This window comes from Anomalospiza imberbis, chromosome 27, assembly GCF_031753505.1.
Source record: "Anomalospiza imberbis isolate Cuckoo-Finch-1a 21T00152 chromosome 27, ASM3175350v1, whole genome shotgun sequence".
In the NCBI taxonomy this organism is placed as follows: Eukaryota; Metazoa; Chordata; class Aves; order Passeriformes; family Viduidae; genus Anomalospiza; species Anomalospiza imberbis.
The window spans coordinates 635,950-657,597 of record NC_089707.1 but is presented as its reverse complement, the minus strand read 5'-3'; the positions used below and the strand labels follow the sequence as shown (position 1 = coordinate 657,597).

Here is a 21,648-nt window from a genome sequence, read left to right as displayed (position 1 = left end):
TTTCAGCCTTACTCTTCTTTCCTGCCTAAGTCCTTGGCTCAGAATGAAAACTAAAATACGGCCTTCTAGAGTTTGAAGGCTCAGGATTCTAAAAATAAGTCTCTTGCTCAGACATGTAATTTAGGGTGGGATTCACCTACTGACTCAGACTAATAAAGTCTTAGCACCCAGTCTAAACCCATCAGTAAGAGCCTTCTGAAGACATCTACTTCTGAAGCCTGAGATGTACTGCTCAGAAAGGTGCCTCTCACTGTTGGCTATAGGGCACTTCATCTGTGTAGTTTAAACGAGACACAAAGCTTCCAGAAAACAAAGGTAAGTGCACATTGCACACCTGGGTGCCAGGACCTCTGCACCTGCAAAAGTGGCTACTGCTGACCTGGATTTTGGAGCATCTTACAGAGGGATGTTACAGTTTCCTCCCCATACTGTATCCTGGGGAGTGTGCATCTGGAGGATGTCCAACACGGTGAGGTGGAACACGCTACAGAATTGCCCAGGCTGGTGGAGGCCCAAGGTAAAGAGTCCATGGGGCACCTCTGCACCCTGTGCTGTGCATGGCTGGGGGCTCATGGGGTCTGTGGGGCACTGGGTGGGGGGTCTGAGCACCAGCTCTGAGGGCCCAGCAAAGGTGCAGATGCAACTTACAGGGAACCTGCAAGAGACTCAGAGAGGGACTTGAGACAAGGGCCTGGAGTGCCAGGACAAGGGAGAATAGCTTCCCACTGCCAGAGGGCAGGGTTAGATGGGATATTAGGAAGAAATTCTTGGCTGTGAGATGGGGAGGCCCTGGCACAGGGTGCCCAGAGCAGCTGTGGCTGCCCCTAGATCCATGGAAGTGTCCAAGGCCAGGTTGGATGGGGCTTGGAGCAGCCTAGGCTAGTGGTGGCCCTGCCTGTGGCTGGGGGTGGGATGAGATTCTCTGCATGTGAACACTGAATGGCAATTTATGAGCTAGATCTGAACTGTTAACTCTTGTACAGTTTGCAAATGGTGCCATGAGCACAGGCACTGATGTGCCTCGCATAGCTCTCGTAGCACCGTGTTCTGCCCTGACCTGGGCTGTGGTGTGCGGAACCCTGCGTGATGGACTGAGCTGCACCTGCCTGCAGGAGGGACTGAAATAATTCATTCAGATCTTCTAGAAAGTTTTATTATCACATCAGACAAAATTAGGAGTTCCTCAAGGAAACAAATGAATACAGTGAATTGGAAAAGGAGAGGCAGAAAACACATCCCCAGGGAGCCACTCACTCCTTCGAGGAGCATTTAGTGGAGGTTACCTGCTGTGATTCTCAAAAAAAAACTTACTTGAGCCATATCTGTTGTTCTGAGCTACTTTGGAAATCTGGTTTTACAGAGAAACCTGGGGTTTTAATAGATTTAAATAATTACCTTCAAAAATTTTGTGGAAGAGACTTTTCAAAATTATTCTAGAAAACTTGCAGACTAATTTTGAAGTGGGTAGTATTCTAAATTAAAAGAGAGCTTTGGGCTGGTTTTCACATCTGTTGTTTGGATTGTATTTTGCCACATGCTACAGTATTGAGTTTTGTTATTTTTTTCAGTTTTAGTTAAACACACACCAAGGTGCATTGTCATCCAAAGGAAAGATGGCAGCAGTGCTCTGCTGACAGTGCCCTTCTAACTCCATTTATACATCCTAAAAAGGTGTGAAAATAATATAAAAGCAAAAGTCTCTGATCAAAACTCATCATTTTATAAATTCATATATGTAAAAATAATTTGTTCTCTGGAAGACAGCTGATGCACAGAAAAGAACCAATCTGTAGGATCAGAGCAAGTTATCCATGGGCTTGTAGGAACAAGCCTCTGTCTGTTGAATAAAGTGTACACTTGAGTCATTCTGTTCAATGAAAATTCACTTCAGCTTAATGTTTATGGCCAGTCACATCCTCAGGTTCCCAAATACCATTGCAGAAATGTCATTCCCACAGGTGGGTTTTCTGCCCATGTCTGGGAGGTGTCTCAGAGCCAAGGGCTGCTTCAACTTTTGCTTAATAACCACAGACTGCATAAATATCTTCCACATGGATTTTAGTTCACCAAAGTAGCTTTCCTTCAATGTTTTTTTCCTTCAATTTTTTTCAGTAAAATAGCACTTGTATAACAGCCAAATTCCTTCACCCAGTTGCTCTCCAACTTTATTATGATATCATACACAGCAACCATGACCCAGGGATCACCTATATTACCATAGCAGATGAAATTTTTGTTTGTAAGGAACACAAGGATTTCCAAGGAAGAAATACAAATTTGAGCTCATGTGCTTCCTGTACACCAGATTTCTGTGCTGCAGGGTGTGTGCCTTGCACTGCCTGTACTTCTCCAATTGCTTGGAAATAACACAGAGTTAGATTTTCAGAGAGAGGCACCTCCTCTTCTTACAGGTACCTGGGAAAATAGTTTATAATACTTAGAAGGTGCAGTGTGTCAGTCAGTAGAATTTAATTATGGAACCACAGAATATCCTGAGCTGGAAGGGACCCACAAGGATCATCAGCCCCTGTCCCTGCACAAGCCCAACAAGCCCACCCTGAGCATCCCTGGCAGCGCTGTCCAAACGCTCCTGCAGCTCTGGCAGCCTTGGGGCCAGGACCATTCCCTGGGGAGCCTGGGCAGTGCCCCAACTCCCTTGTTTTTACCTTTTTTGAGGCTGTATAAACGGGTTTCAGTTTGCCAAGCAAGACACCTCAGGTTTCCTGATGTGGGACACATGGAACTTCATCTCCCTCCCATCCTGGTCTCCTGAATACAGTTGGTACAGAATAAAACTCCTCCAGGTGGTGCCCAGTGACTTTGTCCAGACTCTGCTACTTCCTCGTCTTCTAGAAATCTCTTGTTCCTCGCCCCCAGTGAGTTTGTGTTGCTCTCTACAAAAGCCCTGCTGGCATTCTGGGGTTCCATGGGTGCCACCAGCTCTCAGGGCTGGCACAGGGAGGCTGCTGTTCCCCCCTGAGCAGCAGATAAGTAGTGGTGTCAGTGTTTCCCCAGCAGCAGATTATTGAAAACACGGGTGGGGTTGGGATGGTGCCATTCCAAAGGCATAGTCTGGGACAGTGGGCCCCTCACCAGCTGGGCCATCCCATAAATCTGCTTCGTTTACTTTTCTGCCATTTCCACCCTGTTAAAGGTGTTTAGGTGCCTGTCCTGTGACAGTGTGCAGTGCTGAAGATGGGTTGTCCTTGCTGCTTTTTGGTTTTCCCCATCAATAATGATGCCTTCCCTCTATACCAGACCACAAAGAGATTTTCAGAAGCAGCTGAATTATTTTTGCCCCTTGTTTTATGTTTTATTCTGTTAGAGGGGCACAGTGATGACAAGCCAGTTTTGAGGCTGCTGGACTCAAAGGTCTCCCTTGCTGTATTTGTCACAAGGACAAGGCTGTGTGGACTCCAGCATGACACTTCACCTAATTAGCATCAAAATACTTCCTGCTGATTTCCAAAATCAAAACATCTCTGCTAATGTGAATCTCACATTACAGATAGTAAGAGATGTTACCTACACTTTCAAGGGCAGGTTGAACAGGGCTTGGACAGCCTGGTCTAGTGGAAGGTGTCCCTGCCCGTGGGAGTTGAGCTTTAAGTTCCTTTCCAATCCAACCGTTCTGAGATTGATAAACCACAGGACTTGCAGCTCCTGGGGTGAGTTGTACAGGGTGGGATTGGCTTCACCAGCTCTAGATTTATTACTGAGATATAATACTCAGTTTTTTCAGTAGTATTTTTTCTTTGTTGCAGTGAGCTTGAGGATATGCTGTTTAAGTTGTTTTAGTATGACTTGTGGTTTCTGGGCCAGGGGATAAGGTGGTCTGGTCTGCAGCAGCCAGAGCCCAGTGATGGGGAGTGACTGCCCAGAGGCTCATCCTGCAGCCCCAGCACTCACTCAAGGACCTTTGCCATGGATGCTGCATCCTGCCTTTTGTTGTAGGGTTAATTGTGTGCTGTAATATCCAGAGCTCATTAATGAGAGGAGAATGGATGTGAAAAGACTCGCCTCTGCTGCCTGTGCTGGTATCTGTGCTGGTTGGCCTGGACTCATCCAGTGAGGGATGTGGGCACTCCCATGCCCCAGTGACTGACCAGACAGGTCTCATAAATCTTGCCTGTTTAAATTACTGTGTTGGAGCAGGTGCACTGGAGGTGTCTGTCCAGCTGTGTCTGCGAGATACGGATATCTTGCAGACAGATGGGATAACTCGGGTCCTTGTCCAGAGCTGGGGCTGCCTGGAGCCTCCCCAGTGTTCACCAGCATCTCCCAGGGGGGTTTGGGTGGCCGAGCTCGCTCCTGCTGTAGAGGAACAGCCACAAAGCCCTTCAGAGCCAGTGATGCTGAACCAACGTGTGATGTATCAAGGTGATCATAAATTATATGGGAAGGAGGGAGGCATGTCTGGGGAAGCTGCAGAGATTGATTTGAAATGTGATTATTTTGGGCTTGCGAATGATTTGACTGCTCCTTGAAGAGCAGTTGGGCTGTAACGTTTAAGAAGGTATTAATTAACCTTACCAAGAAGAAAAGGTGAAAAAGGCCAAAGTTAGCAGCAGTGTCTCAAGCTTATGTTTCCCAGGATTCTAATTATGTGAAGGCTTTCATAAGTTAAAATAAGACAATTTTTGTGCAAAAGCTGGTTTATGATATTTAATAGTTTCTGCTTTTCATTTGGCAAAACTGGAATGAATATTTCTTCTAAATTAGAAAATTTTTTACAACCTCTGACTTCAGCTGGAAAGAATTCCACACAGAAAATGTTTTCTTTATGTACAGTTGGAGAACAGTTCAGTGATGTGAGTGGTGGTCTGAGCTGGTGTTACGATTCCCAGTTCTATGTCAGGAAAGATCAAGAAGGAGAAAAGGGATGAACTGACATTTTGAGAGACAAATTAATTCACTGACATGAATTGTTGGTATAAAAGGCTTTTGTGTAGAAGGCTGCTCCGGGAAGCCTGGATTTTAAGGCTGTAATTGGAATTTGAGCTTGGGGACAGATCCTTAGCTGGGAAAATCAACACAGTTGTAATTGGGCCTGGTTAATTAGTTATCTGTAATAAAACAGCTGTAGAAACACGTGTACAGCTGGGCCTTCCTTCCTTCCAGCCAGTGGATCCCACTGTCCCTGGGAGAATGCAACAGCTCAGCCATCCTGTCTGTAACCTGACAGCTGGGAAATCCAGTTATGTCCAACTTGGATTTTGAGCTCTAGACAAAAATTCACTTAATCTTAGTTTTTAGATGAGAATGCAGTAGTAAAATAAAAAGCATTGATTAAAAAAATAATCTCTATAATAAGGAAAACAAAAGCTTCTGGAGCACAGCCTGGCCTCCAGGAAAGAGCTGCTGGCCAGAGGGTTCATTGTTATGTCCCATCCCTACTGCATTCTTACCAAAGCCAGTCTGCTAACACCTGCTCACTTCCCTAGCTTTCAAAAATAGGTGAGCTTGGAAAAATGGGAGTTATAAATCCTTCAAACCCAGCCATTTAAGACAGGGCAACGAGCTTCCAGCTGTGTCCTCAGGCACAGGGAGGAGCTGGCTCCCTGCCCCAGTGGGAGAGCCATGCTCTTTGGGTGCCTGCTGGGAATCCCACGGTCTTCAAAGGGTAAGAGAGGGTTTTCCCACTTTTTGTGCCAAGTAAGGCCTTCATCTTGCAGAGCATCCATATGCGACACTCACAATGTCAGTGTTTAGCACCAAGATGCCATTTCTGGGAGCAGGAATGCTGTTATCTACACCTGGCAGATGTTATAGTGAACTCCTGTCTGATCCAACAGGGTTTCTTGAGTAATTTCAATCCCATTGTCTTTGGGATGCAGGTGTGAGGTCTCTGCAGAAGGAAACTTGTCTGTGTTGCTCACTGGGTTTTGCTGCAAAAAGCAAAGAGCAGAGTTTTAATTTCTGGAGTGAGCAGGTGCCTTGTGCCTGTCCTGCCATGTCCCACGACCCCCTGCCCTCCCACCATGCCGCACGTACCGGGGGGGGCTTTGGGGCAAAGTCCTTCTCGCAGACGTGCGCGATGATGCCAGCAGCCAGCGCGTCGCCAAGGACGTTGGTCATCGTTCGCAGTCGGTCCCTGCAGGGAGACAGCGCCAGGATGCAGGGGGTGGCCACAGCCAGTGAGCCCGGGGTGTTGATGGCTTTGGAACACGTCAGCCCCCATCCCGACTGTCCCTCCCACTGGTGTTGCCAAGTGCTGTGCTGGTTTTGGAGATGCAGAGAGAAAACGGTCCCCATGTGAGCCCCGTGCTGGGGCAGCATCTGCCTCACCCTGCCTATGTGAGCACTGCAGGGACCTGCCAGTGCCTCCTTCCAAACTGGGACAGGCACTGTTGTGCTAAGTGCAGGGAGAGCTGCCTCAGCAAGTTATGAATTCCTTGAGATGCCTCTCAAGGAGAAATTCTGTAGATCCAGCCACTGGTCCTCCTCTCTTGTCTACCCAGGCACCTCTCACATTAGTAGAAGGTGCCAGCCAGCAGTGCTGGATACTCTGTGATGCTGAAAGGTTGAACTGGTGGTGTGTTAACCTTCCTTTGTTGGGGGAAAGAGAAAAGGGGGAGGGAAAAAGAAAAGTAGCCTTGATACTTGGCACTATTCCCCTTTTTCCCTGGGGGGCTGGAAAGTACAAACCAGCCACCCGCATGTCACTTCCCTAACTCAGCATCTGCTCTGTGGTTTCTCACCTAATGACTCACTTTGTTTTTATCTTAGTACTTTAGAATGGCACATTTCACAGCTGTGAGTTTATTTGTCTGTGACAAGTGTAATCCAGCATCAGTTTCTGTCTTGAGAGCAGTCTGGTTTCATCCATCAAGATAAAGATACATCACCATGAATTGACAGGGGCACTGCCCACAGCAGTGGCCTGGAGAGCACTTACAGAGCCCAGTCGACGGCGATGATGAGGGTGATGTCCTCGGTGGGCAGCCCCACGGAGGTGAGCACGATGACCATGGTGACGAGCCCGGACTGTGGGATCCCAGCGGCCCCAATGCTGGCTGCCGAGGCCGTGATGCTGCAAAGAGAAGGTGGCTCTGCAATTCAAACTAGCATGTTTGCATGGCAAAGTTATTGCTGTGTGGAAGGACTGGATTGGATCTGACATCCTCCACCTTCCTGCTCCCAGGCGCTGTCACAAATTCCCCTGTACACAGCAGGGGCTGGCAGCGGGTGCTCTGTGCTCCCCCCTGCCTTCAGTGTAGGGACTTCCTCATTAAAATTACTAAATATTTGCAAATGGGCTTAATTATTATTTCCCTGCTTATAAAATGAGAATATCCCATTCCTGAAAGGGAGTAAATGACACCTGCACAAATCCTTCTGTGCTCAGCCCTGCAGTGCTGACCTGCTCCAGCCACATGTCTGTGCAGCTAGGCTTTTCCCTACAGGCAAAGTCCTTGACTTGCAGCAGATTTGGGGGTGCAGAGCCAGCCCAGCTTTCCCTGGCACACAGCATAGGGACTGGGACATGCTGCTCCCTCCCCTGCTCCTCAGCTTCCCAGCAAAGGTCACTCTGTATTAACAAGATCTCTGCAAACAGGAAAAATGCAAGAGGTTGTCCTAATGTCCATAAATAGGAATAGAGATAAATAATCTGGCTGCTGCAAAGAAACTTTTACCTTATAGTTATAATCTGTCCCAAATCCAATTCATACTCATTGACCTGGGCGATGAAGATGGCAGCAACGGCCTCGTAGAGCGCGGTGCCGTCCATGTTGATGGTGGCCCCAACGGGGAGCACGAAGCGCGCCACGCGCCTGTCAATGCCGTTGTTCTCCAGGAGACACTTGAGGGTGATGGGCAGGGTGGCTGAGCTGCAGGACAAGAAACGAGCAGTAATTGCTGTTTGTGTTGAGCTTTATAAGCTGGAGTCAGTGTGATGGGACAGAAATACCAGCCCTCCTGGGGGTGGATGCTGCAGTGTTGCACAAATTGCTGTAGCAATGAAAGTCTCTTCAGCTTTCACCACCCGGGGAATAGACATAACCAGCCAAGTGAGCTGCAGGCTGAGAGAGAAAATGTCAGAATGTCATTTCAGTGACTGAAGGCCACTTTAACCACCTGTGTGCCATGGCTGCAGCTCTCTTGACCATCCCTGGTGCCCACGTTAATACTGCAGCACCTCCTGGGGCATGAGACAATGTGTGCCAGCACTGCTGCGTTGGGGTCCAGCCAGACCCCCGTCATCCTCACCTGTCTCCTCCATGAGGGATGCCTGCCTCAGCTTCTGCAACCCTGGCCTCTCTCTCTTGTTTCTGTCTAGCATGAAGATGACAACTGTCCCACAGGAACCGGGATGATGAACGGAGGAAGAAGAACAGGTTGAAGAAAGGAAACCACAGAAAAGAAGTCCATGGGATCGCAACAGACTCTGGGAGGTGGAGACTGCGTTTGGGAAGGGCTCTGGATGCAGAGCGATGGCCCCAGCCCGCGGACCATGGGGCTGGGACAAGGAGCAGGGTGTTCTCCCTGTGACAGTTCTCCCTCCCTTAGCTGGCTGCAGAGCACAGGGAGGAGAAGCCTGATGGAGACAGAGCTGGAGATCCAGGTTCAGGAGGAGACCAGGTTATTAACAGTTGCAGAAGCAACAGTTGCAGTGGTGGGCATTGGGGAAGGGAGGCAGAGTCCAGGTATTTTTGGGATTATGTGAGGAAGCAACAGAGAGGCAAGAAAAACCCTTTGCCTGGTCAAATGTGCTCCAAAAATGTTTGAATTTGTGTGTCTTCTGGAAAGGATAGTAGTTTATAGTGTGAAGTTTTTTTCATTGTTATAAGGAATGTATTTCAATGAAAATAGAATAGATAAATATAAAATTATTTAAATCTTTTCAAAGTAGGCAAGATTTTTCTATGGATGAACTTGGGATACACTGTAGTTGATTTTAGATTGTCAGTAAAGTGTTCTGAAGAGCTTTTTGGCATTTTCAGTTAAACTCCAGGATCATAACCCCAGGCAGCTTAGAAAGCACCTACAACAGTCCTAGTTTGAATGAATGGAAAGAAAACTGCAGCAATGCAGTGTGCACACACACACAAAAACATGGCTGGTTTGTTCTGGGAAAACCCTGGGAGAGGGTGAGTGGAAGAGCACCACGAGCTGCCCAGGTTGGCCAACCAGGGCAGGGCCAAGCATCTGCTTCCTCCTAAAACCAGGAGCATTCCCATTTCAAACAGTGCTGGAGCATAGTTTTCTTTTGAGTTACCTGTCCCCCCTGAGCTCACCTGGCCAGACACAGCCATGTCTCCCTTGCTAAACCAGATCCCTGCTCTGCAGTATCCGCAGGTTCCATCCTTGTTTTCCTACCTGGAGGATGTAGCTAAGGCGATCAGCAAGGCTTGCAGTATCCCCTGAATAAAAGCAAAGGGGTTTTTCTTGGTGATGAGCACAAAAAGCAGAGGTAAGAGGATGATTCCATGGAAGGCAAGCCCTGACACTACTGTAATGACATACAGTCCCAGCTTCTGTCCAATAACCGATGGATCTTCCATCTCCAAGATCTTTCCAGCTATGAGAAATACAATGCCAAAGGGGAAGTACCTGCGAAAAATAAGCATAAAAAATTATGAGGGTGCAGCAATCACTATAGCACTGCAGGTTAGAAACGGCAGTGTTTGGTACTGTGCAGTACAGTTGTACAAAAACAAATTCAGTGCTCACAACAGACACTTGCAGACTTGTGACTGGCATTGCCATTAGATAGAAGGAAAGAAAATCAATCAATCAATCAATCAATCAATCAAACCCAGTTTTACCAAACAGCCATCGAGACGATTTTCATAACTGCTTCATTCAGACACTGGCACACGTTAACCAGCGGGGCTCCTCGCTCGCCCATTTTTCCCAGGAGAAGTCCTGCAAGCAAGAACAGCAGATTACTTTACTTGGGAGCACCACGGGAGCAGCACCTGACAGGCCAAGTGTCTTGAGGGTCTGGTGGCCACAGAATGGGGGTCACCAGGCAAAACCTGATTTAGTACTGGTTGCCGTGTGCTCTTACGAGTCAGAGCCATTCTCTGTTCCAAGCAAACACAAGCATCTGGCCTTTTCTCCCAAAGCCCCACCAGACCCAAATCTAGGATTTGGACTCTTCCTTGCACAGAAAACAGATAAACTTCACTGCTGCTCAGTGCTGGAAGAGTCATTTCCTGGGGTGGATAAACTGTGGATTAGCTGGATTAGGTGTAATAATCTATTTGATAATACAAGAATAATGAACTCTAGAAATAAAAATGGAATTCTTTTAAGGATAAGGTGTGGTAGGGCTCTCTGTAGCTGAGGATGTGATGCTGTGCTGCATCCCTGCCCTGCTGTGGAGTGAAAGGCGCCTTGGCTGCCATAGGGACTGAGCAGTGCTCCGGTCCCACGCCCAGTTCCCTCATGGGCTGGGCTGTTCAGTGTTGGTGGCTCACAGGCTGTGCCATGGTGGTGACAACACATGTGGCTGTACAGTGTGATGTCAGGAAGGATCTGAGTGAGTTGCTTAGATACAGGCATTAAGCCTTCTCTCCTGTTTTTTTCCTTTGATGTTGTTGCATTAACATAATCCAGCCTAATTTTCTGTTGAAGGAATATAGAGCAGAAATACAGGCTATGGTTTGAACGGTTAGAAGAGTTATGGTGCTGTCCTGTCTGCCAGTGCTAAACCCCATTGCTTTCACTGGCTGGGAGGCTTTCCAGGAACCCATCAAGCAAAGGGAAAAGGAACCTTTGAGCATTTGCCCATCTTGTTTCCAGCTTGGTGCAAGTCCTTCTTCCTGTGTTGGCTAAAATTAATTTTGAAGCACTATGCAGGTGTCTGTTTTATTTTGGAAAAGAAGAATATAGACAGGATCTTGTCCTGCTTATCCCTCTTCAGTCTTCAGGGTTGAGGACTCCAAGAGGCCCTTGGCTGGTGGTTGGATCTCTTGCCTTGCTCAAAAGAGAGATGAGGTGGGGTCACGTTTGCCAGAAATGAGACAAGGCTTTGCATGTTTAAACCTCAGCTCTGTGGACATTCATCCAGTATTTGGTAGCCACAACAGCTGCTTTGGAGGAAAGTAATTTCTCTTCAAGTCCTACAGAGCTGATTTGGGAGACATGGCCCAAGTAAAGAGATTCCTGCAAGGATCTTGAAAGCTCTGCCCTCTCGTGGGTTTCAAAAGCAACAGAGGGGCCCTCAGTGACAGTGAAGAACTGTCAGAGCTGGGGTGGCTGTGTGGGGTCACCCCTCATAGCAAAGTCACTCTGGGTTCCTAGTGGGTGCAGCATGGATGCCTTGGTCTCAGCCCCACGACCTGCCTAGTTTTGGTGCTGGACACAAATGCACTGTGCTGAGAGCTCAACCAGCTTCCACCTGTCCCTCTCCTGTTTTCTGCCAGGCAAACTCAGTTCAGCCTCTCCTCGTAAGGAAAGCCCCCTGTGGGTGTCGGAATGCCCTTTATCAAGCTGCCTGTGCCTGGTGCAGGTGATGCTGTGCCAGTCTGTGGCTTTGTGGAGCTCTAATCCTGGGCAAACATGGGAAGTGCAGGTGGTGGCTGGGGCTGGCTCAGGTGATCTCCCACTGCCTCCTAACTCTGGCTGATCCCACTCCCACGCTTGAGGGGTTGTGGAGTGTCATCTTAGAAGAGAAAAGCAGCTTCTCCTTACAGGTTTGGCAGGGCTGGAGGGGGCACGTGTCCTGTGGGCAGGAGCTCAGCAGCTTTCCTGGGTGTCCAAGGTGTGTGGAGGCTGTTGGTTGCTGGGACAGGAGATTGCCAGAGACATTTCTCTGGCTGTAGGGATCTGTCAGTGGCTCTGGCTCTCCCCAGTCTCCCTGTGGCCACCTCCTCTGAGGTCTCACATTTGGAACTGGCCGCTCCTCGTGGCTCTGACTGCAGTCCAGCGCACTCCAGTGCTGTGCTGGCTGTCCTGCCTGCACACCTCAAATCCTCTAATTGGCTTTTTGGTTCCTTATACACAAAGTTCAAGCTCCTTGCCCTCACCTCTTAATCTACTCATAAAATCCTGCCACCATGCTCATCTCACTGCCTCCTACTCTTTTTCCTTCCTGATCCCTCCTTCCTCCCTTTCTCCTTCAGCCTTGCATCTGTGTCCTCTTACGCTTTGAGGCCGCTTCAAGTTCCTCCTTTCAATGTCTTTCTCCCCTTTAAACCTCCTCTCTTGCACGTGTCTCTCCCCAACCTCTGCTCCTTCTTCCTTCCCAAAATTGCTGCCAAGCACCTTTTCCACACAGGACTGCAAGCTGTTCAGTGCAGGATGCTGCTCTACCTCCTTCAGAAAGTCCTGTTGGGAACCCTCATATATTTGTAATAGTGCCAAATTTGACCCTGCTGTGACATCCTGCCTGCTCAGGGGCTGAACACTCAGCATGAAGGGTTTGGGGCTTTGTGGTGAGCTGTATCCCAGGCAGCCTCTGCAAAATTACACCTCACTTCAGACTTCATTAAAAGGAATCCCCAGTTTATGTAATGGTTTGAAAACCCTCAGGACCCGCACGTGGGCTCTGAAGGAAGTACGGCTGTATGTGTGAAGATAATAAAAACAGCCTTCCCCATGTCTACAGCTTTAGTGAGCTCCACCACAGGTGGTGCTGACAGGGGCCTTGGCACAAGCTCTGTGCTGGGCCCAGTTCCCAGGGATGGGGGCAGTTGAAGCTAAAGGAACCTTGTGCCGCGTCTTTCGCTCTGTAAAGCCTGGAGACCGCAGCAGTGGCACCCTGGGCTGCCCCGGCCCGTGGAGGAGCAGGTACCTATGGTTGCTGAGAAGATGACAATGCCCAGGACATTCATCTCATTGCTGGTCCCAGCCAGGGTCCTGTAGGTCATCTCGGGTGATGGCGTCAGCTCAAGGAACACAGGCCGATGGATTTCCGGGTTTTTGTCATCAGGTGCAAAGTAAATAAAATTGACAGGTTTTCCTGGGATCTTTGGAAAATCAGGAGACTTCACCACCGGGACAAGAACAGTTCGGTACTGGAACAGAAGAAAAGGAGGGAGGTTAGTGTGCTGCTGGCATGAGCTCCATCCTGCTCTCAACACGGAGGCCAAGCCAGCCCTAGGCTGGGTGCTCCTGGATGTAAAGGTTTGGTTTCCAGGCAGTAAAAGGCTGGTGGAAACAAGGAGTGAGAGTCAGGTAAGGGGAGCTGTGGCTGTTGGCTGCAGACCGTCCTCAGCTAAGGCTGCAGAGCAGACTCGTGGTGTTAGTGACCCGGCTCCCTGCGGGATGCCAGCACAGCGCTGGGGTCCCTCTGTCCCTCCATCGCTGCTCCTGAGAGCTTTACCGATGCTTTCCCAGTGCCAGGAGTTTGCTTGTTTTCCCTGTCCTTCCAGCCTACCTGGCCCTCCGTCTGTCCCTTTTGACCACTCCACCTTCCCTCAGGCGTCCCTTCTTTGTGTCCCTTCTTTGTGTCCCTTCTTTGTGTCCCTTCTTTGTGTCCCTTCTTTGTGTCCCTTCTTTGTGTCCCTTTCCCTGCCTGCTGCCGGCCCACCCCGGGGGATTAAAAAGCCGCTGCACAGGAGCGGGATCTGAGGGGTGTGTGCTGCTTCCCCACAGAGCCTCGCAGGCAGAGGGCAGGCACGGGGCTCCCTGTGAGCTTGTGCCCACCCCAGCACCCTCCTACCTTCAGGTGCCCGCCCTGGGTGAGTGTGGGGGGATGCAGAGGAGGGGAAGGGGAAGTTCAGGGAAGGGAAGGGGCTCCTGTCCGGGCTGTGGCTGGGCAGAGGCAGCCCCGTGTGGAGCTGAGCACCAACCTGGCTGCACACAGGGGTCAGGTGAACTCACCTGCTGGAATGAAGCTTCAACCAGGTTAGAAGGAAACATGTTTCTGTAAGAGACAAATGACACAGGGTTAAAGTGAGTTATGAGAGCATAGGGAGCATCCTGGGAAGCATTTCTGGTGGGCACAATGCCCACAAGAGGACATGAAAGCCAATAACAACTTATGACAGCTGTGCAAGCTGAGAGCAAAGAAAGGCTGGAAGGTGAACGCAAAGCAGGACTGAGAACCATGTGTAGATGGGTTTGGTGGAAAGCCTGAGCCTGGGACAGATATCTGCCACCTGCACCCCCTGCCCAGAGCCTGGTCCAGTCGATCCAGTAGCCCCAGAAATGGAGCTTCTCCCCCAGCCCCTGGGTATTTGCTGCAACCCCTCCCCAGGTAACCCCATCCGCTGCCTTAACCCAGCTTGGGCCAGCTCCCGGCTTGGCATGGCCCAGCTGGGGCTGCGGAGGAGAATCCAAACCTTGCAGGGAACACGACTCTGTCAGATCTCTGCTGCAGTGCATCTCTTTGCTGATGGCTTTGGGAGAGCAGTGGCAGAGTGGCCAGAGAGGCATGGGTGGGGAGAAATGAACCCTGTGTTGCTGGGCTTGGAGGTACCAGCACCTGGCCAGCGGTTCTCCTGTTCCCCTTGAGATCTCAGGGTCTTCTGGGACCTCAAAACCTTCTGGGAAGATTTTGTTATCACAGCCTTGGCTCTGCTGAATTCCTGTGACACACCTGATTAAATCCAGTAACGCGTCGGCAGAGCTGAGCACCACTTTCCGTACAGAGTAGTTGTCCTTCTGGGCAGCTGCACCAGGATGGATGCTGACCACGAGGATGATCCCCACGGTCACTGCCATGAAGGTTGTCCAAAGGTAGTAGGTGATGGTGATCACCCCCATCTTCCCGCAGGCCTTGGAGTCCATGGTGGCCAGCCCAGACATGAGGCTGCAGCACAGAACAGAGTGGTCACTGCCTGCTCCCCAAACTGCACAAGATGCACCTGATGGGCAAAATCTCCAATTGGGAGGGGTTTCCATAGTTTTTTTAAACCAAAGCTGTCATGGTTTGATGCTGGCACAATGCCAGCGCCCCTATGAAAATGCACCTTCCCCAAATAAATGCTGTGAAATGCAATCAGGAACAGAGCAGAGCAGGCCCAAGCCTAATAACAAAGGGAAAAAAAAACTTTATTAAGCTACTATTACTATAAAAAACACACACACTAAATCTAGAATGAAAACCTTCTAGAACACTCCTCCTCCCCCCACCCAATTTCCACTAAAACACAGTGAGACACCACCCGGGATTCTTGACTAAATTGCCACCCTTCAGATAATAAATACTCAGTCCATTAAGGGAGAGAAGAGTCTCTCTTGCACCACAGACTCCCCCAGGAAACACAATTGCCACCCTTGTGTTTCCACGCCACACATGGCAACCGCCCGGAGAAAATCTGCCAGAGTGACACTTTCTTTTCCATGTTACAGTGCTCTCACCACCGTGCATGGACAGACTGCTCATAGGGCTCTTTTAAGGATGCTTTGCCAAGAACTAAAAAAAAAAACATTGCAGCTTTTTATTTTAGGACAACAGTCCCCCCCATTTTCTTCCTCCCCTAAAGCTGAGGGTCTGAAGAACAAAAATCATCTTCTTCCTGAAGACAAAGAGCATCACTACACCCTCCTCAGCTTTTTCTGTTCACTCTATTCCTGTACTAGTAGTCGCTGAAGCAGGTCTTTTAGCTCACTATTTTATCTCCCTAAAAATGCAGTTTCTGTTACAAGAAGAATTAGTTCAGTCTATGGCTAACAAAAAAAGTCTAACCAAAAGCTACTCCATCATCTCCTCCGACTTAAAAATTCCTTCTTCTAACATCTCAAGTCTTAGCCTGTCTCTCTTCTCTTTCAAATCGAGGAGGAGTAATATTTTACAAAGCCTTTATTTCCCAGAAAAGAGTTAAAAGTCTCGGACTCCCCGGATGGCTGAAATCTCTGCCCAGAACTCCAACTCCCACGGCTGGACACCTTCCCCCCTCTTCTTCTCCTGTGCCGGCAAATTCCAGGTGCCTTCAGGCTCTCTGTCTTTTTCCCTCTGGCTGGGGGAGGAACAAAAGCATCTCAGTTTCTCTCCACCCTTCTGTCCAGTAGGGAGGGGGCCTGGTTCCAGTCCCTTCAGCCCCTGGCTCACCTCGACCAGGCCTCATGGCTTCCCCTACCTCACCCAGCCCGTGGCTGGGCAGGGCAGGTCTGCACCACACTCTGACCAGAACCAAAGAGAGACAGCTCCCCTGGGAGTTCCTGCTTTTAACCCCCTGTGTTCTCAGAGGCGTGTCCATGCCCTCAGTGGTCACTCCAAGTACCAATACCCAAACCTGACCACTGATTAGTTTGACCCCAACTTCCTAAAAAAACTCACTTCCGTGTCAAAGCACAACATCGCTGAGCATCACTAAGGGCATCACTGGGCTCTGTACATTCCTCTGCCAACGCTCACAGGATCTCACACCCAGGATGAGCTTGTGGCAACTCAAGCTGAGCTGTGAAGGGCAGGAGACACCTCCAAGCCCCTTCTCAAGGTCTGGCTGTGTTTTCTGTTTTCTGTGAGGGTTAAGAAGTTTATGTTCTTACTGTAATTTTATGTTGAATAACTGATGCTGCCCTTTTTCATGAGATACTGTTATATCTCCATCACCTCATGCCACTGCTGTGTGTCATTGTGAGGAGCAAAGGAAGGTACCAGCAAGGTTCATAAAATCATGGTGGAGATGGACCCCATGCCGCCAGGAGAGGCCTGCAGGTTCAGTTTTCATGCACATGTAAGCTTTCCTAAGAAGCAACCCATAAGCTACTTCTCAGCAAAACTGGGCTAAAAATAGAGAGGGCATTACAGGCTGCTCCAGCAGGGAGAGCAGTGCTGGTGGTGGGGACAAGTTGGGTACAGGACTGGGTTTGCTGAGGCCACTCACTTGGGAGGAACTGCTGACATTCTCAAGCACAGAGAGGCCCCACAGAGAGACCCTGACAAATGTGAGGATTGGGAAATCCCCAGCTGTATGATGTTTAACAAGGGCAAGTGTTGGATCCTGCCCTGGGACGGGGCAGCCCTGGATGCAGGGACACACTGGGAATGAGAGGCTGGAGAGCGGCACCATGGAAGGTACCAGGGGGTCCTGGTCAGTGGCAAGTTGGATCTCAGTCACCGCTGTGTCCTGGCAGCCCAAAGGGCCACCCTGTCCTGGGGGCACCAGGCCCAGGGAGGGATTGTCCCACTCTGCTCTGCACTGGGGCAGCCTCACCTCCAGTGCTGGGGGCACTTTGGGCACCACAAGGTCAGAAGGATCCAAAGCTGTTGGAGAGTGTCCCAAGGAGGGACACGGAGCTGGGAAGGGTCTGAGGAGCGGCTGAGGGCACTTGGCTCGTTCAGCTGCAGCACAGGAGACTGAGGGGAGGCTCCTCGGGGGCTGCAGCTCCTCCCGAGGGGAGGCAGAGGGGCAGGGGCTGAGCTCTGCTCTGGAACAGGGACAGGAGCCCAGGAAGGGCTGGAGCTGGGCCAGGCCTTGGCACGGAGCTCAGGGAAAGGTTCTTCCCCCCGAGGGTGCTGGCACTGCCCAGGCTCCCCAGGGAATGGTCCCGGCCCCAAGGCTGCCAGAGCTGCAGGAGCGTTTGGACAGCGCTGCCAGGGATGCTCAGGGTGGGGTGTTGGGGTGCCTGGGCAGGGACAGGGGCTGGGATCAATGATCCCTGTGGGTCCCTTCCAGCTCTGGATATTCCCAGGTTCTATGAAATGTGAGTGTTTGGGAGTTGCAGTGTGCCCCCCCATGCATACAGACCCACACTGAGCCCCTGCAGAACCCAGCCAAGCCGTGACCCTGAGGCAGGACATAATTGAAGGCTGCAAGGGTCAGTGCCAACCTTGGGGACACACAGGGTGGCTGAGGTGGTGGTCAGCCCATGGATCCCATTCAGCAGCCACACATCCAGGAGGAGAAGGGCCTTGGAAACTCAAGAGAGTCCAGAAAAGCAACATTGGCATAGGTGGTGCTTTCCAGCTTGGGGCTTGGGGATCTCCAGAGCTCCATCCCCAGAGCACACCAAATCCCCTCTGGGATGGTTCTTAGAGGGAAGACACCACTTCACCATCATTCACCTGGTTCAATCCAACATGATAGAAAACTCCCAGGAGGCCTCTGCAGACCCTGCACCCACAGACAGCAGAGTGAGCAGAGGAGACCACTCAGCAACTGAGCTGCAGGGAGAGCTGAAAGCAAAGGGAAAGCCTCAGGCACCTCAGGGAGGGATGTGAGGTACAGACCTCTCTACAAGGGCTGGTACTCAACAGGTCAAGTGTGGCCAGGATAGAGACCACTCTGTTCTCAGAAATGAACCAGAGGCAAATGGGACAACAAGCAAACTCTGACAAAAACAGAGAAAAGACACACCCTCGAGGGAACAAGGGCTTGATCATTTGTGTGTGTCTGATGAGCACATGCCAACATATTGTTTGCAATATGTTAATCCATACAAGGTTTTCATGAACTTGCTTAGACCCCAGTAGGACTGCTGACTCTGTTCCTTATTTCTAGGTCTGTATGGGCCAATAAAATGAGGATTTGCAAACACAGACACAGCACTGGGGAATGCTTATGATTTTTTACTGGAACTTTCTCAAATCCCTCTAAAAGAATCTGCTTTGAGGTTAAACAGCCCAGAGATGGTCCTGGCATCACCAGCTGCCCAAAGGACGGGAAATACCCCAGCCAGTGCAGGTATCTGAGATGGGTGCAAGTGCCTACCAAATCCGGGTGAGGATTTGTCCCAGACTGTTGCTGGCTAATCATGGGGTTTGATGGACACCAAGCCATCTGCTTGACTGCCAGCTGCTTGGAGCCAGGATTATTCTCACCCCATGCAGTTTTGGGGTTATCTCCTCAATGGGGGGTCGCAGGGTGATCTTTTCAATGTGATGGAAAGATGGCACTTTAGAGCAGAAGGTGGTGTCTTACCTGGAGGTGATCAAGGGCAGGATCAGCATCTTCAGCATCCTCATGAGGAGCTCTCCAGGAAAGGAAAAATACTGCTTCTCCTGCACATAGAGCAGAGCATGTGTCAGGTAAATGATTATGGGTTAAGGGCTCAAACTTGATCAATCTGCCTTTTCCCAACCAGACCCAGCTCTGAGCTTGGTTCTGAACTGGCAGCCACTCCTTGAGGCACTCCATGATGCCATTTCTCTGCTGTCCCTTACTGGGAGTTGGCTCAGGGATGGGGAATACTGGCCACATGGCAAACCTGGCTGTAAACAAGGAAGGAGCATGTGGGGTTGGTCCCCTCCCAGAAACATTCTTGGTTCTGTAGCCTTCTAGGGAATGGCCCACATGGCCCCACCACTGGCTCCTCCCAAAAGCCATTGCACTCATTATCACGGAGCAGAGGCTTGGCTGCATCTGATTTGGGGCAAAAGTGCCCCAAAGCTGTTGGCAGCAACTAAAGGTGCGAATTATCTCATGGCTGCAGGTGGAAAAGGCGAGCTCAGGGAGAGCCCAGGTGTCTGGCCCATGCATGGGACAACTTTGGTGCAATGGCATCTCTCCACCCCATACAACCCTCACATGGACATGGGGAAGGGCTGCAGAGGCATCCCCCAAAGTCTGGATCCCACAGCCATGACCAAGGAGAGAGTGAGGGGTCTGTGGGACCAGCAGCCTGGTCAGCATCCCTCTTCCCTCTATCCCTATCTCTACCCACCATCCATCCATCCATCCATCCATCCATCCATCCATCATCCATCCATCCATCCCTGATCCCCCTATTTCACTGTGCCACTGTAGAGGTGTCAGAGAGGGATCTGAGCTGGCTCCAAGATAAGAAGCCACCACCTCATGCTGGGGCTTTGAGTGGTACCAAGGCAGCTGTTCAATTGCTCCCCTGTGCTGTCCCTGCACTGTCCCAGTGTGTGACCTGGACATGGCTGATGTCCCCAGGGAGCGGAGCTGCGGTGGGCCCAGCTGGGCACAAGGGGTAATGCCAGATCTGAACAGCATCTTTTTGCCAGGGGGTCTCTCAGCTTTGTGACACTTTCCCATTGCAAGGAGGAAAGCGGGGACTGGCCACCTCTCCAGCTCTCCTCCAGATTTTGTGACAAAAGTCTCTAGTGGGGACAGTCTCTAGTGGCTGCCAGGCCCACAGCAGAGCTGTGGCAACAGGGCAGGATGGGCTGGAGTAGAGGATGGATAAACTTGATGCATGGCAGGACAAGGGGCTGGAGCCCCAAGACTCTGCCAGCCTCATGCCCAGCATGGGTGGCTGCTGGGCTCTCACGGGTGTGTGCACTGGGAAGCAGGGAGATTACACCCAGCTTCAATTAAGTAAAGAGATCATCCCTGCTGCGCTGATGCTGAAGGGCCTAATTGAAATGACAAGACTTTGCTAAATCCTAGTGGGCAACACAGGGATGTTCCAGCATCAGCCGAGCTCTCCCAGAGCAGCATTCCCCCTCCTGGGCTCCCAGCCTGGCCGAGGATCAGGGCTGAGCCGTGGCCCAGCTGCCCCCAGTCAGAGATCTCAGCTCGGTGCCGTTTCACAGCGCAATGCTCCTGAAAAGGGCTGAGGCAATTGTGCCTTTTTCCTGCATTTTCTCCAATGGCTTTGTCTCCAAGGCTCCTCAAAGGAAGGTGGCTCCTCAAAGCCCTCCAGGCTCCCCACCAGACCTCTAGTTACTTGCTGAGTCCTCTCCAGAGCATGGAAATGTGCTTTGATTGCACACAGCTGGGGAGACTAATGGGAGGACCCCACCCCTTGGACCCCATCCCTCAAACCCCGCCCCTGGACCCTATCCCTCAGATCCCAACCCTGCTGGTGGTGTTGGGGGGGAGCCTGTTTACTGAGCATATAGCCCCTGAGTAAACATTCCCCCCTTCCCATCCTCATCCCAACTCGAGCTCCTGCAGCCCCATGGGGTCCAACCCAGAGCTCCCCACTCTCATTGGAGGGAGGTAGGATTTGTCCTATAGCTTGGGCATTTGTCGGCACCTTCTTGGAAAAAAAAAGAAAAAAGAGAAAACAGAAAAAAGCCATGGGCAGAAACCTGCCTTGAGGTGGTTTTCTTGGGCAGATGCCTTTGCTTTTGGGGCTGTGCCCATCTGGGACCCTTACTGGAACCAGGGCTTGCCCCCTGCCCCACTCCATCCCCCTCACTCCCGTCACTATCCCAGCCAGGCTTACCAGGTCTGTCAGCTCCAGCGCCCGCAGCAGGAACCCCAGGAGGCATCCGGTGACAACCGACAGCATCGAGAGAGTCAAGAGGCCATTTTTGTACCAAAAAGCTCGTACCCACTTCCAGAGGCGCAGGACGGCCGTGGACAGCGAGTGCAGCACAGCTCTTCTGACCCACTCCCACATGGTCGTCCTCAGCTGCCCAGATGATGCCCCTGGGAGCAGCTCCCAGCCCCACTCATGGCCGCGGGCCCTGCAGTGCCAGTGGACCCCTGCTCTGTGCCAGGAGCTGAGTGTGCTGGTGGCTAATCCCCAGAACCAAAAGCTTCAGGGATATTTGGGAGCCTTTCCCATAATGGAAAGTGACGTCTTCAACTGGTTAATCTGGGCTTGGCATCCTGCCGTGAGGTGCTGAACCCTCCCAGTTTAACCCTCCAGCCCCGGGGTTGGGGGCCAGTGTCCAGACTGAGAGCAGGGACTCAGCCCCTGAACTTCTCACTGTTCCTGATCCAATCTGCCACCAGATCTGGGTCCTGCACTAGATTTGTGCTCCCCACTGGCTGTGAGTGCAGCCCCATCCTGCCCCCATCTGTGAGGCCTTCATGGGCAGGGTCTGCAAAGGGAAACTTTCTCAGTGAATGAGAGAACTTCCCATGGCATCTGCAGACACAGCCC

At 50.9% G+C, this 21,648-nt stretch overlaps 1 protein-coding gene and 1 long non-coding RNA gene across 2 annotated transcripts in view; one reads left to right on the top strand and one right to left on the bottom strand.

Annotated features, from left to right (window-relative positions):
* The window catches only part of LOC137463208 (uncharacterized), a 58,705-nt gene extending 48,561 nt beyond the window's left edge, over nucleotides 1-10,144 (top strand). The window contains exons 2-3 of the long non-coding RNA XR_010993859.1: nucleotides 3,580-4,180; nucleotides 4,213-10,144. This is a non-coding gene — a long non-coding RNA (uncharacterized lncRNA). The remainder of the gene's footprint in view (nucleotides 1-3,579; nucleotides 4,181-4,212) is intronic.
* Nucleotides 4,472-21,480, bottom strand: LOC137463207 (excitatory amino acid transporter 5-like). Its single transcript, XM_068174294.1, has 11 exons — nucleotides 20,983-21,480; nucleotides 18,765-18,844; nucleotides 14,495-14,707; nucleotides 13,777-13,819; nucleotides 12,746-12,968; nucleotides 9,771-9,870; nucleotides 9,322-9,555; nucleotides 7,638-7,832; nucleotides 6,899-7,033; nucleotides 5,995-6,094; nucleotides 4,472-5,888 (listed from the first exon to the last, which is right to left on the bottom strand). Exons 1-11 carry the CDS (start codon nucleotides 21,157-21,159, stop codon nucleotides 5,751-5,753), a joined length of 1,638 nt encoding a protein of 545 aa, XP_068030395.1. The 5' UTR covers nucleotides 21,160-21,480; the 3' UTR covers nucleotides 4,472-5,750.
* Nucleotides 21,481-21,648: the final 168 nt, after the last annotated feature.

Bases quoted from the DNA above. Each gene is read 5' to 3' on its own strand.
- LOC137463207 (XM_068174294.1), bottom strand. From the start codon at position 21,159: ATGTGGGAGTGGGTCAGAAGAGCTGTGCTGCACTCGCTGTCCACGGCC. The intron at 7,034-7,637 runs GTAAAAGTTTCT...TTCTCTTTGCAG, and splicing joins GGACAGATTATAACTATAAG to CATCACGGCCTCGGCAGCCA. The intron at 6,095-6,898 runs GTAAGTGCTCTC...GTCTCCCTGCAG, and splicing joins ATCGCCGTCGACTGGGCTCT to GGACCGACTGCGAACGATGA.